General features: G+C 41.0%; 1 protein-coding gene across 1 annotated transcript in view; it reads left to right on the top strand.

Annotated features, from left to right (window-relative positions):
- PLPPR4 (phospholipid phosphatase related 4) overlaps positions 1 to 20,964 on the top strand; it is a 278,566-nt gene that overhangs the window by 238,039 nt on the left and 19,563 nt on the right. Inside the window, exon 6 of the mRNA XM_086954653.1 lies at positions 6,731 to 6,904. Within this exon, the coding sequence (XP_086810779.1) occupies positions 6,731 to 6,904 (174 nt within the window). The remainder of the gene's footprint in view (positions 1 to 6,730; positions 6,905 to 20,964) is intronic.

Below are 20,964 nucleotides of genomic sequence, written 5' to 3'. Positions count from 1 at the left end.
AGTTAGCTGCTTTGGCGAGTTCTGGTGAAGCAAGTGACTTTTGGCAGAAAATCTCTGAGTGGGAGAAATGTGAATTTCGCACCCAGGGATGATCCCTCTGACCTGATACTTTTGGCACCTTGGCCCGGTGAAGTTTCTACCCTTGAACTTAGTCACTTTTTGGAACTCAGGGGCATATTTACAAGACCCTTGCATCACCAGTGTGTCACATTTAATATGGGGAAAAAGTGATGCAGTGGTGGGACAAGGACCTTATAAATAAGCCCCTCAGTTTCTCCCAGTGAGGCAAAGCTGCAGGCTGTAGCCCAAGAGAAATCCAGGAGGCCAGATACCTTCTTCTCTGTGGAAGCCCACTGAATCTGATTGGGAGCTGTTGAAAAGCTTAGAGAGGTATCAATCTGGATCTTCAGAACAATCAGCAGTACACCTTCTCCAGATTCGCTTGGAATGTTGGACCATGTGCTCCAGAAATAATTGGAGCAAAACAATTTTATAAGTCCACGGTGTGAGGATATCTTAGGAGGAGGGCACTTGGACAGAGTAAAGGGTCATAGGACCCAGGGAAAAACCTTGAGGGTCAAGACTTTCTCCACAGAGGCCACCAGCAGGGTCTAGGGAAGGTCCAGTTGGAATTAGTAATCTGGGCCTCTAGTAGCTTGCAACAGGAAGTCAGCCTTCTGATCCTTTGAGTCCACTATTTTGTCCTGGATACAAGAGGGAGAGCATGTCAAGTCATCTAGACTCTTCACAGGTCTCAGACAGCAGGTTTACTCCTTGTATGATCTTCTACAGGTCCAGTAGTTTTCTGAGAAGGGTTCTGTGGGTGCACATTTAACTCTGACACCTGCTTGTCATTGTGGTTGCCTCATTTGCCCTCCCTAACCAATAGAGCAAAAGTTCCCTGGGGTACTCCTACCTAATTCTGCAGTACGTCCTGCTTATCCTACAACAAAGAATCCCACATAGCACTCTCTTCCTAAATCCAAGATCTTTTCCTCTGTGCAGAACCTGTGCGCCCACCGCAGAGTCGTGGCCAGGACAATGAGCATGCCCATTTGTGTGGTGACTCTAAACCAGTTTTGGGGCAGCTCTGTTCCCTCTGGGATTGGTACCTGTCTGACTGTGGGAGCAAGTAAGAACCCTGCCAAATTTGTTGTCTGGGTATTGGTAGGTCACTTTGACGTTAATCAGGTTCCTGGGCACAGTCCAAATGGTCATACTACCAGAGGAACAGAAACTCTTTCCCACACACAAGGCCTTTGCCGTGTTCTGTGAGCAGTTTTCACTCTTGATCAAGGTGACTATTGAGCTGCTAGGGGGCAGTTTGAGCACATGCAAATGGCTCTTCAGAGACTTTAGACAGGGAAAAGGTTACTTTCTAAAAGTACATTTTCCATAATATTTATTAAAAATATTAAAAATTCAACTTTCTCAGTGAATTTGTCTTTTAATACATTTTACAAAGACAAAATAATATAAATTTGTAGGTGTGTTCTAACCAGAGATATCATTATTAAGTTTAATATTGCACTTCAATGCTTTCCTATGGAACAACCAGTTTTGCCACAGTGTAAAATAGAGTTTGAGCCTTTTCACTGTAAAAATTAATGACATGGGTAACATGAAATTTCTATAAGTCCTATTTTTTATATATCATACACTCTGCCTTATGGGCTGCAGGGCCTACTCATGAGTGACTTATTAACATTTGAAAGGAAGATTTAGGCCTGTCAACAGGGCTATATTGGCAGGTCCAATTAGCAGTTTAAAACTGCAAGCAGCCAGTTTACACATGGTGGACTTGCAGTGATATTCACACTTTCACCATAGTGGATAGCACAATGGGTGCTGCGATCCACTAGTGACACTTACTTACAGACCTGGAGTACACTTTGTACCATATACTGGAGACGTATAGGTAAGTTAAATATGCTAATTAGGAGCATGCCATCTTCATAATGCTGAAAGGACCGCTCAGAAACCTTACCATTGGTTAGCAGGGGTAATGTGCACAGAGTTCTACAGTCAGCAAAAACAGTGAAGGTAGGAGTAAGAATCTCGGGATATACCACCCAGAAGATATTAATTTCCCTGAGGTGATAAAAAGCTAATAATTTAGCGGAACTGTAAACCTTTTAGTGTATTCCACATCATAGTGATTTTACAGATCCCATATTAAGCATTAACTGGATTATTTTCCAAAGATTTATTTAACAAATATTTAAAATGTTCCATTGATATAGTCCTTTCATAGTATATCTTAGACAAAACCTGCTCTACACATAGTTCAATAAACATTAAAATTGGAGTATGGTCCCATATAGCTATCACCTTGATTCTTCAAATATGGTCTCAAGACATAAGAGAATAGCACACTTAAAACAATTTTATCTTCAATAAATATTATGACTGGCCAAATAGAAACTACATTCTTACTCATCAGAGTGTATTATCCACCAAACTTCTCACTGGTCCAAAATATGTTTCAATTTCTGTAGATGCATATTGTTATTATCATCACAATTCTGGTGATTTATTGACCAGTCTATCAAATTTTTCCATTCAACATTTAGAGCCGTCCATAAGGTTGGATGAACAACTCTTTAATCATCATTCTTACAAATTTGCCATCTGATATAGGGACATGTACTAACCACAGAAAATAGACTGCCTGCTCCATATGCACCTTAATTAATAGGAATACATAATCAATTGACAGTATTATTTAAATAATTACAAGTAAGAAAAGACACACCTCTTCTTATAGATGTATTTGTGCTAGAGTATTTTGCATGCAAAATGTTCTCCTGTCTCATAACTAAGGGAAAGAGAAAAAACTAAAACCTGTGTTGTGTTCACACCAATATTATTGGGGTCACACACAGCCAATCCCTGACCCAATAAGGAAATGTCCCTTGTTTGGAGAAAAGGAGAACTGACAGGGTTGCTCACTTCTTTTCTAGTGTGTTATGGTCTATTAGAATGGGAGCATTAGGTGTTAGTCAAGCCTGTCAAAAACTCTCTTATCTGCAGGTGATGACAAATGAAGCTCTGCCCTTGTACCAAATTCAGTATGCACACACTAAGATTTGTCTTTTATAATCCTATAATTATTTATTTTGCAGTTTTTGTCTACTAATCATGTTTATCAAAATGATTACTAGTACTGATAGCTACTAAGCAGATTATATTCAGATCTAGGGGAATTGTAGATATGCCTATATCATTTTACTTTACATATCCTTAAACTCTCATTCTGAATACTGGCAACCATCTAATATATATAGCTGTTTTTGTTTACTAAGCCTAAATTATATCAAACAATGTATGGTTTTGCTTCTTACCTTACGCTTTTCTTAGGTGGGCAGTTGTGATTCAGCTCTTCAACATCTTACCTTAGCAACCAGTTCACGTTTCTCACCCCGCCCCTACACCAGTACTTCATATACCTTTATTAACAATTGTGTTTGTGGAGTGAGGAAAAGTCATGTGTGCTTGCTCCTTGTATGCACAACAATATACATAAAGAAGGCTTTTTTGATGAAGCATGCGAAAGCCATGGTAGCTACTGCTACGTTTCCCTTCTTCTGTCCAAGATGGATCTCTACAAGGTCATCTTCCCTTGCAGCCATGGTTATAACGTGTACCAGAGAAGTGGAAATTTCCTGCTCTTCTTTGTTAGTTTGAACTGTGTCAGAAAATATGTTGTTTCTAGACAGAAAAAATAGCAATCGGGCTTACATTCATAAGCATAACCATTCAAACAATTAGTTTGCTTTGCTAGCCACTGTGCCTATTACATCCATTCTCTAATGTGAAGCCCAGCCATGTTTATATATATTCAGGCCTGTCTTGCATGTAAAGTGAATTATGTCATTGTTAACTCATGGAAAACCTGCCATGCATGAACCATGCCATCACATATTCATTCGGTAAATAAGATTTAAGCAGTAACAAAAATTAACATGCATAAATCAAAGCTCTTTTGAATAGGTTGGAAGTTACAGACAAGTTTGGTTAGGCCATAAACGTTGCTCCCAGGGAAACCCAGTTTGTTGCTCATTTGTATAAACTACATCATATTGAATGGGAATGCAAGCCCTAGGAAAGGAACCTGTCTCTTCATATCTCACAAACAGTATTACTCCCCCCATCTCCCTCATCAAAAGATTTCTCCACTATATGACTCAGTGAGTTAATTGCTGTCACTGGGGTGGGCAACTCTGTGTTTCCCAGTGACACTGAAATCAAACATGCAGGATAAAAGAAGCAAAGGCTACCAGAAGTCTGCCTCTCCATGTGCGATGTGAATCGGTCTCCATGTAAACCGAACATACTCCTTCTCGCTTGTTTCCAAAAAAAGGGAAGAAAACGAGGAAGAAGTACGTTTGTCGCCCGGAGACAACTCGGCGGGATAGCGCAACACATTATGCGCTTTGGTTCACAATGCTACTATTTATGAACCTCTACTGTTAGCTACAAAATACTTCTTTAGTTGTAATCGCTGACACGGCGATGCAGTGAGCGCAAAGTAAGTGGTTTTATTTATTCAATATTACTTATCCCGTCATCTGTCATATTCCCCACCCCCCCAACCTCGCCCAGCTCACCGCTCTTACCTGTGGGTGCCGCTACTGGTAGTGGAGGCACCCAACGGTCCCCGGATTGGATGATTTGGCTATCAGAGATGACCAAAATAGCGGACTGTGAAAGGAGGTCTTCAATCTGTGGGGCGTAACCCCCAGGGGGTGCCTTGGAGTCCAGGGAAGGGGGCCGGGCATCCCCAGCTTCACTTGTCCCTAGCAAACCAAAACGTTTTGGACAAAGACTGTGAGAGGATCATTATCAGCTGCATATTTGAATAAATTGTAAATGTGCACTGTTAATCCAAGCTTGGTGATGCTTTTAATGTTAACTGCATTTACACAGCCCTTAGTACCCCTAAAGACATGTTGAAGGGACAGTTATGTGAAAAGAAAAAAAAATGCATTAGATATACCTAGGTATTTTTTTAAATCTACATTTTTTCGTAATACTATTTGCATGTTTTGCAAAAGGCACATGAGGCACGGGGTCAGGACTGATTTGCATATGGCCAGGTCTAAACTGGGGTGGCATGGTGAGCAAAAGAATGATGGATTTAACCCAGATCTCTTGACTTGGGGTGAATGTTTTGATTTGTTCTGCATTCAGACCATCAATTGTGTGCCTTTTGCTTTCTGACCCTAAGTGCACCAGGTATGCCCAGACGTGGGTCCTGGGCTCACTGTGCCACTGGAATCAAGCTTTCCTGGCTGAAGAGGGGTGAAACTCTGAAACCGGTCCAAGGATGCTTGGTTCTTGTCCAGGGAGGACCTGGCTTGGCAGTTCGGGCTGGACTGTTCCCATGAGACACAGGGTCAAGACTGATTTGCATATGGCCAGGTCAAAACTGGGGTGGCATGGTGAGCAAAAGAATGATAGATTTAATCCAGATCTCATGACTGGGGATAAATGTTTTGATTTGTTCTGCATTCCGTCCATCAATAGTGTGTCTTTTTGATTTGACGTTTTGCAGCATTCTATGTTACTGTGTATAATGCAAGTATAAAATATTGACTTACATATTCACAGTGCTTTCTGTCACAGGCTGTGATCTTGTAGCACTAACAATACACATCACTGTTCTCCACTGCACCAATCAAGATTTAATTATGTGGCTCTTTGGTTACACACTGACCTCTAAAGTGCATTAATGAATAGAGGTTTCATAATGTACTACAGTGCATTTCCCCCTAACAACTTTTTACATTTATTTTTAATTTACGCTGCCCATTATTTTATATGAAACTACCTGATGGTAAAAGACCTAAATAATTTACAGAATATTTTCGGGCTTGTTTATGAGAGGCTTGCATCGTCAGAGCATCACTTTTTTTCACGCTCCAGTGGCGCAAGTGTCTCAACCATACCTATGAGGCATTGCAAAGTCACCCTTTCCTTTTTTTCTTTTTTCGTTATTGCTATCCTATCTTCTTCTTAGTCCTAATTGAAAGACTATGTAGTCTATTATAAAACGGTGTTACTGTCATGTACGATCAGTGGCATATACTTTATGGTTATTTTTCGCTGAAAATGACTAACTAAAGATGGTAAAAAATGAAGGATTCAGACTCTGTGAAAATCCTTCAATGCAATGTGTAATGCTTTTTCTATTTCCTGGAATACCTGTGCGCAAAAACAAGAGTACATGCTATTGCTCATCATATTATAAAACACCTTTTTAAATCATCCTACTCAAGAATGTTGCTTGCCATGTTTTGCATACCCCTGGCCCTCTTCAGTAAGCACTCAATGACCATTGCTTCTGCATATACCCATTGCTGGTGATTTCGCTTGCAAACCGATCGGAATGCCTCGTGGTTAGAAATATGTGTAATTACATGGAAACAGCTCCGCTAACTACAGGGTAGTGAAAGAGAATCCAAGCTCTTGTCCTCATTAGTCAAAGCCCTTTCATGAAGTCTCCTCCCCCACGTTCGCTCCAGTGCTCTGCACGGTTTGACCTATATTCATCCTCCACGCTTAAATAGTGACTCCCTGAATGTGCCTAGTGTTGTTAAACTGCACATCGCAGAAGATAACACAATAGGCAACCCTATGTGATGTTTTACATGTATAAAATATATTGCAAATACATCCTGAAGTGCGCAACCGCCGATAAACTAATGTATTGTCCCTTTAATTTTAGATGTATTTCAATGCCACATTAACAGACTCATCGAAACTGCTGAAGCCTCTCCTGGTCTTTGCCTTCATAATTGGTGGAATTATCTGTGGGCTGACTCGCATCACCCAGTACAAGAATCACCCAATTGACGTTTACTGTGGCTTTCTACTGGGAGGGTGTATTGCTGTCTATCTGGTGAGTATTAAAAGCCACAAATACAAGTGAGTGCATTCGAAATTTTCAATTTTACAGGAGCACACGCTGCATTGAGCATGCTCCAATATGAGGCTTGCAACGTAAAAACCAGTCAACGACAACGCATCATTTGTTTTAATTGTTTTTACCGGGAAAAGGCTACAAAAAAATTACAAGTAGTTTCAAGGAGGTATTATCAGTTCAGAAACTTTAGAAAGAAAAAAAGGAAACCTAGAGTTCTACCTAGCATCCAAACAATCTCAGCAGAATCTAGATACATTTTCTGCTGTGCTCTCGCCCGAGATTCTTTCCACAAACACATGCTCAAACAAGAGGCTCATTTACAAGAAAGTGCGGCAGTGTAGCACCTCAAGCCCTTTGGCTGCGCCACGCTGCAGCACTTTCAAAGCACAGGGATGAGACATATTTACAATAATATGTCACATTCCTGTGCTCTCCCAAGCGCTGGTGTACAATTGGCGGCCATGCGCCAACGCAGGCACCCTTGCACCATGGCGCAAGGATGCCTGCGTCACGGGGATGATTCTTTATGAGCAGGAAGGCTCACCTTCCTGTACATAAACAATGACCAGAGGTGATGTCCTCATTCTATGTATGCTGCAGAATGCAGCACGCGTAGAAAGAGGAAAAAAACTAGGAGTGATGAATACATTTCTCCTCTTTGCGCCTACGTATGCCTCCCCAGGGAGGCGTATCGTTCAGACACATTTCCAGGTTTACGATTTCTCATAAATTTGGAAATGTGTCAGGTTCCATGGGTGTTGCGTGGTAACACCCACAGCAACACCCATGGAACACCCCTTTTAAACAAAGTGCTGCGTATAAAGGGGCCATATTTACATATTTACAAGAACAGGAAAAGTCACGCATGAGGCAGGAAAATTCGCCACCGGTGCATCACAAAAAGTGATGTACTAGTGGCGCAAGGGGCTGTAAATAAGCCCTAAGTTTCCACCTACCTGAATTTACCAGTAAGAACCTCTTATATCGACTTCGAAAAAACTAAAGAAATATAGGCTGGTATCACTTTTAAAAACCCCACTCTCTCTCACAAAGAGTTTAAAAACGTTTACAGATCTGTTAGTTGTACAGCATAGGCATCTGTTTGACTATGCCACCACAATGCAACTCCAATAGCATGTCTAAGAAACAATATTTTTCATCATTTTCAAGTGGGCTTTTGCATTTAAAATCACAATTTCTATCTTGGACGATTTAAGGAAAAACATCAATGATAACCATGTTGGTGGAACTCATTTTGAAATGTCAGTATGTTGGGGACTGTCGACCCTCTTCATTTTTCTGTCTCATTGCAAACAGTAAGTCACCTTTTCACATTTAACATTATTGTCTCATCTGGTAAGCTTGAGAATTCCAGAGGTCTCAGTCTCTTCACCTCTGCTATTAAACATTTGATATGTACCCCCTGGAAAAACCTCTGCACTGGTTTAACGCGTGTGTTTTCAAGTATACAGTTGAAACATATATTCTATTTAGTTAGAGCAACTCTGAAACGCACACATTCACTTTACCTTTTTTCTACCTTTTTTCTAGATATGATTTAAAGTTAGTTTTCTGTGAGTTGTTTAATTCACCTCAACCAAGACACAGATTCAACTCACTTGAGAAGCCTTGTCTCATCGCAAAGTGCAAATATTACCCCAGAACTCATGAAATGTGGAATTTTCAAGAATGGTTATGGGTGAGTCAGCCATAACCTATAATGACAGGCATGGTTTGACCAGGGCATTCTAAGGTGTGGACAACATTGTCTAAAGATTCAGCACACAAAACCACGTCCACATCCACACCACTCACATTCACTTGGTTTTAAGCAATCTTGCATACAGTGTAAAAGTGTCCAAACTTTTTACACAAGAGACATATTTTTCCAACAGCTGGGCATCCGGCAAATATGCTGAGAATACTTTTAGAACCATATCTGTAGCAATATTTCTTGCCAATGTTTCTGAACACTTTCCTTTGAGTGTTAATGCAAGGTAAGTATTCCAAGCAATACTCATTTGACACTACCACATTGATACAAGTTCAGGGTGAAGAATCTTTGAGGAAATCAGCAATCTCTCTCTTTGCTTTTAGCTAGGTCAACGACTTTCCTCAACCATGGATTCCTACACTTACGAGTCTCTCCTGAACCTTCCTTGAAAAACAGTTAAACAAGAACTGGTAACGAAGGTAAATGTCAAGTTTGGGGCAAAACTTGCAGGTTGTAGCTAGCACTCTAATCACTGACATATCCTCCTCCACTTTCTCCTCTGGCTGTTGTTTAAACTTCTAGAAACAATGACGCTCAAGCAATATGTTAGGTTCATCATAGAACTGCTTGCGCAGCCTAGCAATAGCCTCTAGATAGACATTCCATGGGCTATCTCCAGATAGTGCAGGTATGGATAGTAGACTGTCAAAGATGTGTTGAGGCAGGAAACATCCATTACAATGCAGTCATTTCATCGCAATGCTTTTACGATGCAACTGCCTTTACATTGCACGCTATTACAACGCAAGCCATTACAATGCATTTCACTACAACGTATGCCATTACAATGCATACCATTCCAATGCATGCCATTCCAACGCATTACAAGGTAAGTATTGGAGATCTTCTTGTTTGAGGGTGGGTATGGGTTTCGGGGTAGATGGGAATAGTAATTTCTACCCCTACACTATCCAATACTTTCCCTACTGTTGCACTCACTGGAGTGGGATTGGTAATTGTTAGCCCTACACTATCCAACACTTATCCTACTGTTGCACTCACTGTAGTGGGAATAGTAATTTTTTTCCCTTACACATGCCGTAAATACAACATCAAATAAAAGTGTATAGTACGAAAACAAAAATGAGGCTTAAACAATGCCTAAGCAGTTCCTGCGCAATAGCAAGTGGGTCAGTAGGTTCAACGAACAATACTATTACCAGAAAATATAGAACATGTGAAGAGATAATAAATGCTGCTGCTCTATGAAACAGCACCTTAAAAGTACCTTATAAGTGCAGCAGCATTTGGTGCAGCAGCATCTTTAATCAATACTGCTTCCATCAACCATAAAAAAATAGCAAGTTTGTTGACTGCTGCTGTTGTACGAAGCACAACAGATGCATTTTAACAAATGATGTGTGATGTGTCTGTCACCAAAAGTGCAGGCAAAACAAAAAAACAAATGGTGTGCCTGTCACTGAGCGTACAGGCAAACTGGACAACAATACCTGAACGTGCCGATTTTCCAACAATTGGTGTGCCTGTCACCTAGCGTCCACGCAACTGAGGCATTGTAGCATAGAGTTTTAACAAGTGTTGTGCCTGTCACCAAGCGTGCAGGCAAGGTGAGATCAAATATCACACACAACAACAATACCTGAACATGCTGATTCCAACCTGTGGTGTGCCTATCACTGAGCGTGCAGGCCAACTGTGGCAATGTAGCATAGGATTTTAAATAGTGATGTTCCTGTCACCGAGTGTGCAGGCAAATTGCGTTGAAAAATGTTGATTTCCCCAAAAGAAGATGGCCGCTGCCGGCATGAAGCAAGATGATGCGTTGCTCAGGCAGCTAGGTGCTCTTGACAATGCGGTCATAAAGCGTGCGCCTGATGTTGCGTGTCTCTGCTGTGTAGCCAATTAGTGCCGAAGGACAGCCTGGTACTGAAATTGAACGGAAGGACAGCCTGGTGTTGCACTTCTCCTCTGTGGAGCCAATCAGAGTCAAAAGGGAGGTACCTGAAGAAATGGATGGCTTCAACTGCCACTACAGCCTCAATAAGACATTGACATGTAGAGTAGCAGAATTGAGTCCCCACAACATGAGGGCTTATGATGCCGTGACCACTCAGATGGAGGACAGGTCCTAGGAAGCTCCTCGCAGGACTCTGTGGATTGACAAAAGTCAAAGACATTTTAAGGAGCAGTGTGTCAGTATGCTGGGGTAAGCAAGTCATTGCCAAACTGAAGTAAATGAGGGACATAGGGATCAGGATTGCATATCAAAAAAGCATGTCTTACTCAGGCTGCATAATGACCACTAAATGGCACATTCTGCCAGCTCTGATCCCAACAGCTCACTGGTTGCTGTAACGGGATCACAGCAGACATTCTGAACCATGCATATGGATACATAAGTCAAAACATAGCAATGTATTGTTATTTCACAAACGAGCTGAGCGCGTCCGCTCTGCTCTTGCAAACAGTAAACATTCAAGAATGCAATCTATTACACTTGTTTGTGACTGCAGGTGCTGTCTCAAATCCTAAATATATACCTTTATGAATCACAAACAGGAGTGCAATCCCCTTCCACACCCAAATTATTTGTTAAAACAGAATAAGTAGTAAACCTACTTTGCTGTCGGAAAGATTTTACAGATTTGAAGCATGGATATGGTTCTCCATCGTCTCAAATCCCCTGAGTTTTCCCTCTACAAAGACTTGACACTACTAGATATTATAGCACTCAATTCACTCAGTAGCTCAGTAATGGACATTAGTCAGACTAGCACTCATTTGGATGTTATGCCCAGGTGGGGCGTGTTGCCCCACCGGTTCCGCCAGCGCACTCTGTCCCCAAAATGGGGCATGATGAGAGGTCAACACGAGCAAAACATATTTTCTGCAAGGGTAACTTTGGATTTGTCATGTGCACACACCATCCCTCTCTCAGTAACTTTGTGATTCTCTCTGGACCTGCCCAGGCAAAACTGTGGCCGGGTTTCAATCATACATAGTGTACCCCATCATCAGCATAAACCACTTTGCGTACTGGGCTTAGAGCAGCCCCCTCTGTTTTGTGAGCTCAACACACTGACTCCTTTCTCCAGGACTTAGTAGAAACAATGCCTCTGTGCCCCCATTCGAAACAAATAGTTAATCTGAGTCCATTTTATCCCTGAGCTAGCAAAAACCACACCCAGTTGGGAGACGTGATGAAGTTCCTACATGACACATCTGGCCAGGAGCTGAGGAAGTCCACCCTTTCTCCATTAAGGTATTTTAAACATAAAAGAATGAATGTTTTCATTATAATGAGTCCAAATAGCCTTAGGATTTGTGTCTGCGACATGTTCTGTACATGTTTGTTATTTGCAGATCACAAGTTGTGTAAAGCTACCTAATGGAAAGCTGACTACTGTCATCGTGATTCCTATTCCCACATGGCTCTGAGCAATACTAAACATCCCCTGCACATATAGTACGAGGTTAGAATATTTCATATGTTCATACAATTCATATGAACATGCTATCAAAAATTTCACATAGCATTATAAAATTCTTTAAGTACAGGAGTATTAAGTATCCTACATTTGTACATTTTAGTCCCTCTAATGTATGAATATATTTCTTTAATAGCAATATAAAGACACTGCATATTTATAGTATCAGAACACTTGGCTGCCTCTCATCATTGTATAATTGCACAATTATTTCATCAGGAGCAAACGAGAAGAGAGGAATGTAAAAATTCAAGATTGGAATTGTGTGGAGGGAGCAACAAACAGGAATAATATGTATGGATAAGAACTGAAGGTGATACTGTCTTTCATTGATATCTGCAGTTCCTGCTCTGTAACTTCTCCGTTAAGCAGGTTGAGCACAGCTGTATTCTCTTTCTATAACTGTATATGAAACCCATAAAATGTATCAAGTAAAAGGAGAAACCTCAGAATATGCACTTTGTGGTCTTCATCTCTACTCCGGGGCCTAATTACATGGAGTAAGGTAACATTGAAAACTGATGGCACCTAAAGGATTAGCCAAAGTGGTCTCTTAAATTAGACACCCAAACTTAAATATTTGACCCTTGAAATCCAGATGGTGCTTCACAAGTCGGATCTACCTTTGCTACCGTGTTGCAAATGGAGCTGGAATAAAAACACAGGTCATGCATAGTTCATCAACTGCCAGATCTTTAATATTCAGTCAATGATGAGAGGTTGAAGAAGTTTCAAAACATTTGTTTGTCCTTTAGCAATTAGTAGCTTTAGTGATCTTTTTTTCAGATTAGTCCAGTTTACAGAAATAACAACAAAAAAGAGGGATTAGTGACAGCATAAATCATTACAGAGCGTCCCTATCAGAAATTGGTCACTAAAGTAGCTAAAGGACCAAGTCTAGGCCTAAGGCAGGACCGATGAAGAGTCCCCTCTAGAAAACAGCAAGATTTTTGGATCATAGATAAAGACTAGAAATCCCCATAAAGTGTTGTTCTGGAAACTCAGCCGAGTTCCCCACTGATGCAGTAGCAACAGTTAGAATATCAGTGACAGAGGACTGATCACTGGAGTAGCATTGATCATAGGAAGACAGAATAAAGAGAAATTATAAAGTCAGCGTCAGCAGTAGATTTCAGTAACAAGTCTCAGAAGGTACAAGTGTGAGTGTGATGATGTCTGACTGATGTCTAAGTGAGCGACATCTGCCCTCCATAGGAAAACTAAATATAATATATAAAACATACAGTAAGGTAATGAAAATTAGTAGATGTTTAAGTTTCTTGTCTAATGGAATCCGCTTATCTGATGGTGTGTTCAACATCCGTTTCTTCTCCTCCTGAATCCCACGGTGAACACGCACAGTGGCACACAGTTAAACATTGTTGAAAATACTAGAACCATGGAGGAAATGTCTCATGAGAACCTTCTTACCTAAACTATTAGCTGTGTTCAAGGTCCCATTGTGAATACAAAAAGCTAGTCAGATGAAACAAACCAAATCTATCAACAGTGCCTGGGTTAAGCATACATAAAATATACCTAAATTATTATTCATTCTAGCAGTCTATTCATTATGAATTCAAGGCATGGTTCAGAATCATAATCTTGAAATCAGCACATTCTTTAGCAAAATGCTGGTACTACACAAAATGTTCTAAATAAACATCTATTTAGTTATGAGCAGGAGTCGAAAGAAAATGTTTTAGGCCTAGTTACAAGGGCACAATTCAGACTGATAGCCTACTAAATTTGTCTTCATATTCATTTTTCTTCTATATTTAAAGCAAGCACATTTTCCTTACGCATGATTTACTTATAAATCCTTTAAGCAGAGTTAGAATGCATTTTAAAGAGATTTCTATACATTGTAAAGGAAGCACATAATTCCTACTTGTTATTCTTGTATGTAAAAACATTTCTGCAATGGTTTAAACACATTCTAAGGTGCCATTCTAATATGGTCTGCAAGTCAAAGTGTCGTGTTTATATCTAAGACCCTAATTCGATATTCCCAATTTATGCCCTTGTGAGGTTATAATCAATAATATCCTGATAAAGGCATAAGAATCAGATCCATATTCAGTAATAGCCCATGCAGTCCAAAGCACAGCACGGCTACTTCCATCGACTCCTAGAAAGCACAACGCGTTCTTTAAACAAACCAAGCCTCCAGCAGCCCGGGAAATCCCCCCTGCTTTTGTTTTGATTTGAACAAGAACTCCTGAAGTCCAGAAAGAACTGTTAGTTCTTAGTGACGTCTTATGTCCAACCTTACGTCAAACCCGGCACCTTCCAGGTATAAAATACCAACAGTTGCCTTAAGGAAAACGCACAGTGGTTTGGAGCAGAGCGGCCATCTACTTGCCCGAGAGCCCAGCTGATGCGAGAAGCCCACGGAAGCCGCCTCTCCCATTTGACGCACTGAGAGAGATGCTGTCTTTTTCTCCAGCCGAGAAAATCCAGCTCCGGTGTTTCCAGCCTACCCTTGCGGGTTGCTGGGATATCGAGTCCTGAGGAAAGAGATACCAGACCTCCCACATTCTATTACCAAGGTACGGAGCTGACTAAACCCTTAAGAGAATTATTGATGCAGATTCTTGGCAAAACTATCTTAACCAACTTAACTTAAACTGCTACTTACTCATCCCCTCCCACGTGTTAGGCTTAGGTCAGGTACACCGGAGTAGGCTTAGTTAGAAGCACCAGTTTAGTACGTTAGTCAATGTATTTATGTATGTATATATTTTATCTATTTTAAAGTATCATATGGCTAAGAAACAATATCAATGCTTTTACAGTATTATTTCCTAATACTACTTTTACTGTACGCACTTTGCTTTACTTTAAGTATTGCAATTGTGGAAATTCATTTCTCTTGCATGAGGAAGAAGACTGCTCAATAAATAACACCTTTTATTGAAAACGCCTGTCTCTCTATTTCTCTGCATTCTGGTGAAACTAAGTATGCACGGCTGACTGAGTGAAATAGCTGTCTATTGTTTTCACACGACTCTAGAGATACACTCCTTTTCTGAGGGAGCAAAGTTGTCATGTTTATGCGGTTGTCGGAAACTGAATACCTTCTTGTCTGACCCAGGGAAGCTAATCCCTCCCTATTCATTCAAGAAAGTTTCCAGTGACTTCTGAACTAGCTGGCGCAAACCTAATTAAGTTTAACATAGTCAGTAGAGACCTAGATGACCTCAGTCCTACGTCTACACTGCTGTTTATGTTATTCCGATGCGCAGAGCCTATTGGGAAAATAGGAACTACACTACAAACGTTTGTTTAAAAAAAAGTATTACTTACAAAACCACCCCATGGACAACCCCCTCATGTAAATACCTTAATCCTGCACCATCCGAAATGTCTGCGATCAGCCTGGCTACTAATAGGCACATAGTGAATTCAGAGGAGAAATCCCAGTGCACAGCCAGTTGCTAATTTGGAGCCAACTATAAAACCTGTAAAATGGTGGTCACCAGAATGTGTAGCCAGGGCTCGGAGCAGGGACATGGCTGAGGGAGATGTGACAATGGATCTCATGTACTTGTGGCTGGGGGGATCTGTACTAACCTGCTGCAGCCTGTCTGTCAATCCCAAAGCGAGATGCATAGATGGAATATAAAGCAGCCGAGTAAAGCAGACAGATAGGACCTGATCGCCTCTGAAGGAAGCACAAAACAAGACATCCTCAGAAGGCTCCTGAGGCAACCAGGTGCCCCTGATCCCCTGTTTAGAACAGATTTATGAGGGGCAACAGTAAGCAAAGCAGATGATCAGAGGTAAGAACCAACATTCTCCTAATGAACACAAAGAGGAATGAATCACAAAACTCTGCTCCACAAACTGGATGGAGTAAAAGATGTGCTAATGCCCACAATACCTGGGGAAATGGATTTCTTCAGAGGATCTATGTAGAAATGCCTCATCTAATACCTCATAGGAGATAAAGGAACTTGAAAACACATGAATTAAAATAGCAAGTGAAATACCATGCCTAGGTCCGAATTCGGACCTCATTAAAAGCACTGACTGAAACCCTCAGCTACCAAAAAAAGTCCCATGAAAATAGGAGAGATACATTAGGACTGCTCTGGGGTAAGTAACTGGTAGTAGGCCTCAATACTGACATTGCCTCGCCTTAAAAAGGAGCCATGAGAAGGGAATGCTTAGAGTGATCTGTGCCTCCTGAATCTTCAGTTGTTACATGAATCTATTTTCGGAAACTAATATCTACATGATTCAATTTAACTTAAAGCCTTGGTTGGGGTCAGATATCCATAAATTGAGTTGCTGCAGTAGTGGCGACCTACATATCAAAGTAAGAAATTGGGTTACTGATTGACTGGAGTGTGAGCCCTGTACAAGCAGCAACCACAATCCTTGTCAGGGTAAGGCAGAACCAAACCCCAAATTAACCTGTGCTCAACCACCTAGCAGCTTGGCACAGAGCAGTCAGGCTTAACTTATAGTTAATGTGTAAAGCGTTTGTGCAAAACTACAATCAGTAAAACAGTGAAACCTTATACAAAAAGTTTCCCAGACCAAGTCAAGCAAATAGAATACATTTTAATAAGTAAAGCAAGACCAATATGACATAAATCCCATCAGTAGAACCAAAGTTATGAATTATTAAAGAATAAAGTGTAAAATAGCACCTAAAAGCGGAAAGTGCCAACCACAGCTAACTGGTCATGCTGGACCAGGTCATACTCAAAAGTTCAGGCCGACTGCAATGGAGTGCCAGTCGGATTCAGTCTCTGATGTGTCCTGCTGAAGGTTTACTTTCACAAGTTTTGTGCCAAGAGTCCTGTTTATGTTGGAGAGGGTCACAGGTAGCAAGGAAAGCATCGCTGAAAGTTGTTGGAGTGGCTCAAAGATGGGTGTCATTGATGGTCAGCTGGAGCGTCATGTTGGCAGTACCCTAATTACTGACGCTGTGCCAAGAGATGGCTGGTGGCAGCTTGCGCTGAATATCAGTGCTAGCTGCAGTGCTTGGTGCGAACAGTCTCATACAAAGTAGTGAAGAGCCAAAAAATTTGATTTAAGAAACCTTGAGTCACACCAAAGGTCCAGGACCTGAGGGGCATCACTAGATGGACAGGACTTTGCTTCAGTTGAGTCCAGCAGCAGGTTGGGGAGCCTTGCATGTCCCTGAGGCTCAGGCCAGGAGGCCAGCAGACAAGCCCTTTGAGTCATTTTGGGGTCCTGGGTTCAAGATAAAGTTGCAGGTATATTTTCTTCCCCAGGCAAGAGGGTTGCAGGTAGCAGGTCTGCATAGTGTGGCAGCAGTTCCTTTAAAGCAGCTATTCAGCAGGGAGGTAGTCCTTGTAGCAGCACAACAGTCTTTACTCCTACCAGAGTATCCACAGGTCCAGAAGTGTACTGAAGTTGTGGTGTCTGATGTCCAGTATTTATCCCCAAGTGTGCATTTGCAGTGGAGGTGAAGTCTCTATCAGTTTTCCTTAGAAATCCTCAGGCATCCTACCTTCTCTGCAAACACAAGGTGATGATGAATGGAGTGCTGAAACTTTTCAGACACTCACCCCCTGTCACAGATCTGGGTTGAACCCATCACTGTGCTTTAGTTTATTTCGCCACCCCAGTTTGGACCCAGCCATATGCAAATCCGTCTTGACCATGTGACTCATGGGAACAGTCCAGCCTGAATTGCCAGCCCAGGTCCTCCCTGGACCAGAAACAAGCATCCTGGAACTGGTTAAATGTAGCACTCCTCATCAGCCAGACTACCTTGAATCCAGTGGCAAAGTGAGCACATTCACAGTCCTAGCTCCAGACTAACTATAGGGGGTATGCAACCCTTGGTGTGGAGGCTGCACGCAGCCTACGCAGGTGTGAGTGGGGCTGTACCCAGCTCCTCCCGCCCATCCTGCCAGTGATGGCCCATTGTTACATCCCAAGGAAGACAGTCCATGCAGTAATGAAGGTAAAGATGTAGGTTTATTCTTCAGTAAAGGCAGTCAGCAGCAAGAACCCTCACACAGCAGCTCCCATCATCAGCCACCACAGCAACCACAGCAATAACTGACTCCCCTGGAGCTTCCAAGAAGCTGACATGCTAAGCACCATGGTGACAAGAGAAGCTGTGATGCAACATGCACCAAGAGCATAAAACATAACATAAAAGATAGAAACATTAGCATATAACACACATCCAATTCACACAAAATAACAGAAGCGAAAATCAAATAAATAAATCTTCAAGATATTTAGGCAAACGTCTAACTCTCCCTCGCGTAGAGACCAAAGAATCCGAAGATGCACTTTGGTAAGTGCTGTTGACAAATGATCTAACATTAGGTGAGCAAGAAATACCCCCAATCATGGAGCGAGACTTGCCAGAATCCAAGGCATTGGAAGGAATTTTTGAAACAGAAAAAGAATTAACAGAATCATGTACCTCAGCACCTTTTTGCATATGAACTTCTTCAGAGAAGGGCAAATTCCTTTCATCTTGATCTGAAATAGATGCCTCATTAGATAAATCCAAGTCATAAAAATTACGTGCATTAGTAACTAGATGAAATGGAATTAAAAGAAGCATCAGGAACATTAACATCAGAACAAACATCAGGGATCATCACAGCTGATTTACGAGTTTTGGCTAACCTTCTTTTGCTCCACCACTTACAACCAACAACTTTCACAGAATGTTTATTCACTTGAACAATTTTTGTTTCAGGCTAAAAATTAGAACCTCCTTTCTTAAAAGGTCTTCTGGTGCAAACAAATTCACCTACCACAAAATCCTCTGACTTAACTTTTTATTATCATCATATCTAATTTTAGATTGAGCTTGACTCAGTTCCACACAACATCTAATTTGATCATTTTTAGGAACATTACCATCCTCAGCAGAATTGGAAATGACCCACTCAGGAGCAAGCACATTAAAAGAATGTCTACCCCTCAAAAGGACAAAAGGAGAGACACCAATGGTTGAGTGAGGGGTATCGTTGTAAGACCAAATTCTTTCATACACAGTGTCTTGAACTTCTAAACCAGATGAAATTGCTAAGTGAATGCAATCCTTTAAAACACGGTTGGCCCTCTCAACTAGACCGTTACCTTGAGGACTATAGAGAGCAGTAGTGAGGTGTTTAAGCCCAAACTTGAGGAAAAAATTCCTATCAGAGACAACAAAAGTGGTAATGCCCTCGGAATGAAATCAATGCTTGAAAAATGCTATAAAATTGTCAGTATTAGGCTCTCTCATGAACTTAACAGAGACCCATTTAGAAAAGTAATCAATGACTGTTAAGATGTACCTGAAACCACTATTCAATCCACCAATAGGACCATTAAAATTCACACCTAATTTCTCTCAATGTTTTTGAGGGAGAGGAACAGGACTCAATGGAGAGTTGAAAGTGTGTATGGACTTCTCAGCATGACTACACTCCCTGCAACTATTCAGCATAGTTTGTACAAGGTTGTCCATCCCAGGCAACCAATAATATAAACGTAGTCTCTTTTAAGTACCAGTAACACCCACATGTCGCTTGTGAGCCAAAGCAATGAGTCTGCTTCTCAATTGAGCGGGAGGAATTATTACGGAACCTCTCATGAGAAAGAGTCCTTCTACACTTTATTCCTCTTTAACTTTAAAGAAAGATTATTTTATTTTTGCAACTTGGGCTTCTCTAGGCCAATCTACAGAAATGAATCTCTTAAGTGAGGTTTGAGATTCATCAGACACAGAAATACGTTCCCAATCATGGTACGAAATGACATCTTTAGATAAAGCGAAACCATCCACAAATCCAATAACACATTCTGTGTCTTCAAAAGTAGACGTATCATCAGCTGAATTTATTTTATTTATTTTATTTTATTTTTAGAGTTTTATATAGCGCGAACTTGAAGGTTATCAGAGCGCTTTACATAGCACCAGTTCCGTTACATGTTATCAAAGCACTTTACATAGAATCAGTTACGTTACATAAGGAACACATTTCTTTTTGTTCTAGTGAATAGGGTTATCTCTTCACACGGGGGAAGGGATACAACTGGCTATACTCCAACAGTCACAGAATTGGAGGGGCACCTGGAAAGAAAATCGGCTCTAAAAAAGTTTCCTCCAGGAATGTGTCTCATAGTGAAATTAAACTCGTAGAATTTTGAAAATGATAGAATCGATCCAGGACTGGCATTGCTTAAACCTTTGTCATTCCACATAAAAGCAAGAGGTTTATGATCAGAGACTAACAGAAATTCTCTTCCCCCACAAAAAGGTTGCATAATGATTAGCACTCCAAACACAAGCTACAGCCTCCTTTCCAATTGTACTGTAGTTCTTTTCAGCAACTGAAAGTCTGCGGGAAGCAAAAGCAACTGTTTGTTCAATTCCATCAATCATTTGGCTTACAACAGCACCAAGACCTGAATTACTAGCATCTACAATAACAATTGACTTAGCACTATCATTGAACGGTTGAAGTGCAGGTGCATTGACAAATTAACTTATTTAAATTTCTGAAGGCCTCTGTCTGTTCTTCTTGCCATTTAAATTTTATATTGCTCCCGAGCCTTCTTAAAGGTTCACTTACTAAAGCAAAATTGTGTACAAAGCGAGAGTAATACTCACTGAGGCCTAGAAAATAACTAAATTGATCCTTGTCAGTAGGTTGGGCACAATCATTGATGGCTTTCATAAGGTCTTGTATGGGTCTGATACCTGTTGAAAAAATTACATGACCCAAGTACTCAACCTCCTCCATTAAAAATTTGCATTTCTGTTTTGTAACAGTCATTCCATGGTCTTTCAAAATGCTCAAAACTCGGTCAAG

Source organism: Lissotriton vulgaris, chromosome 1_1, assembly GCF_964263255.1.
Source record: "Lissotriton vulgaris chromosome 1_1, aLisVul1.2, whole genome shotgun sequence".
Classification (NCBI taxonomy): domain Eukaryota; kingdom Metazoa; phylum Chordata; class Amphibia; order Caudata; family Salamandridae; genus Lissotriton; species Lissotriton vulgaris.
This window is presented reverse-complemented; position numbering and strand designations above follow the sequence as displayed.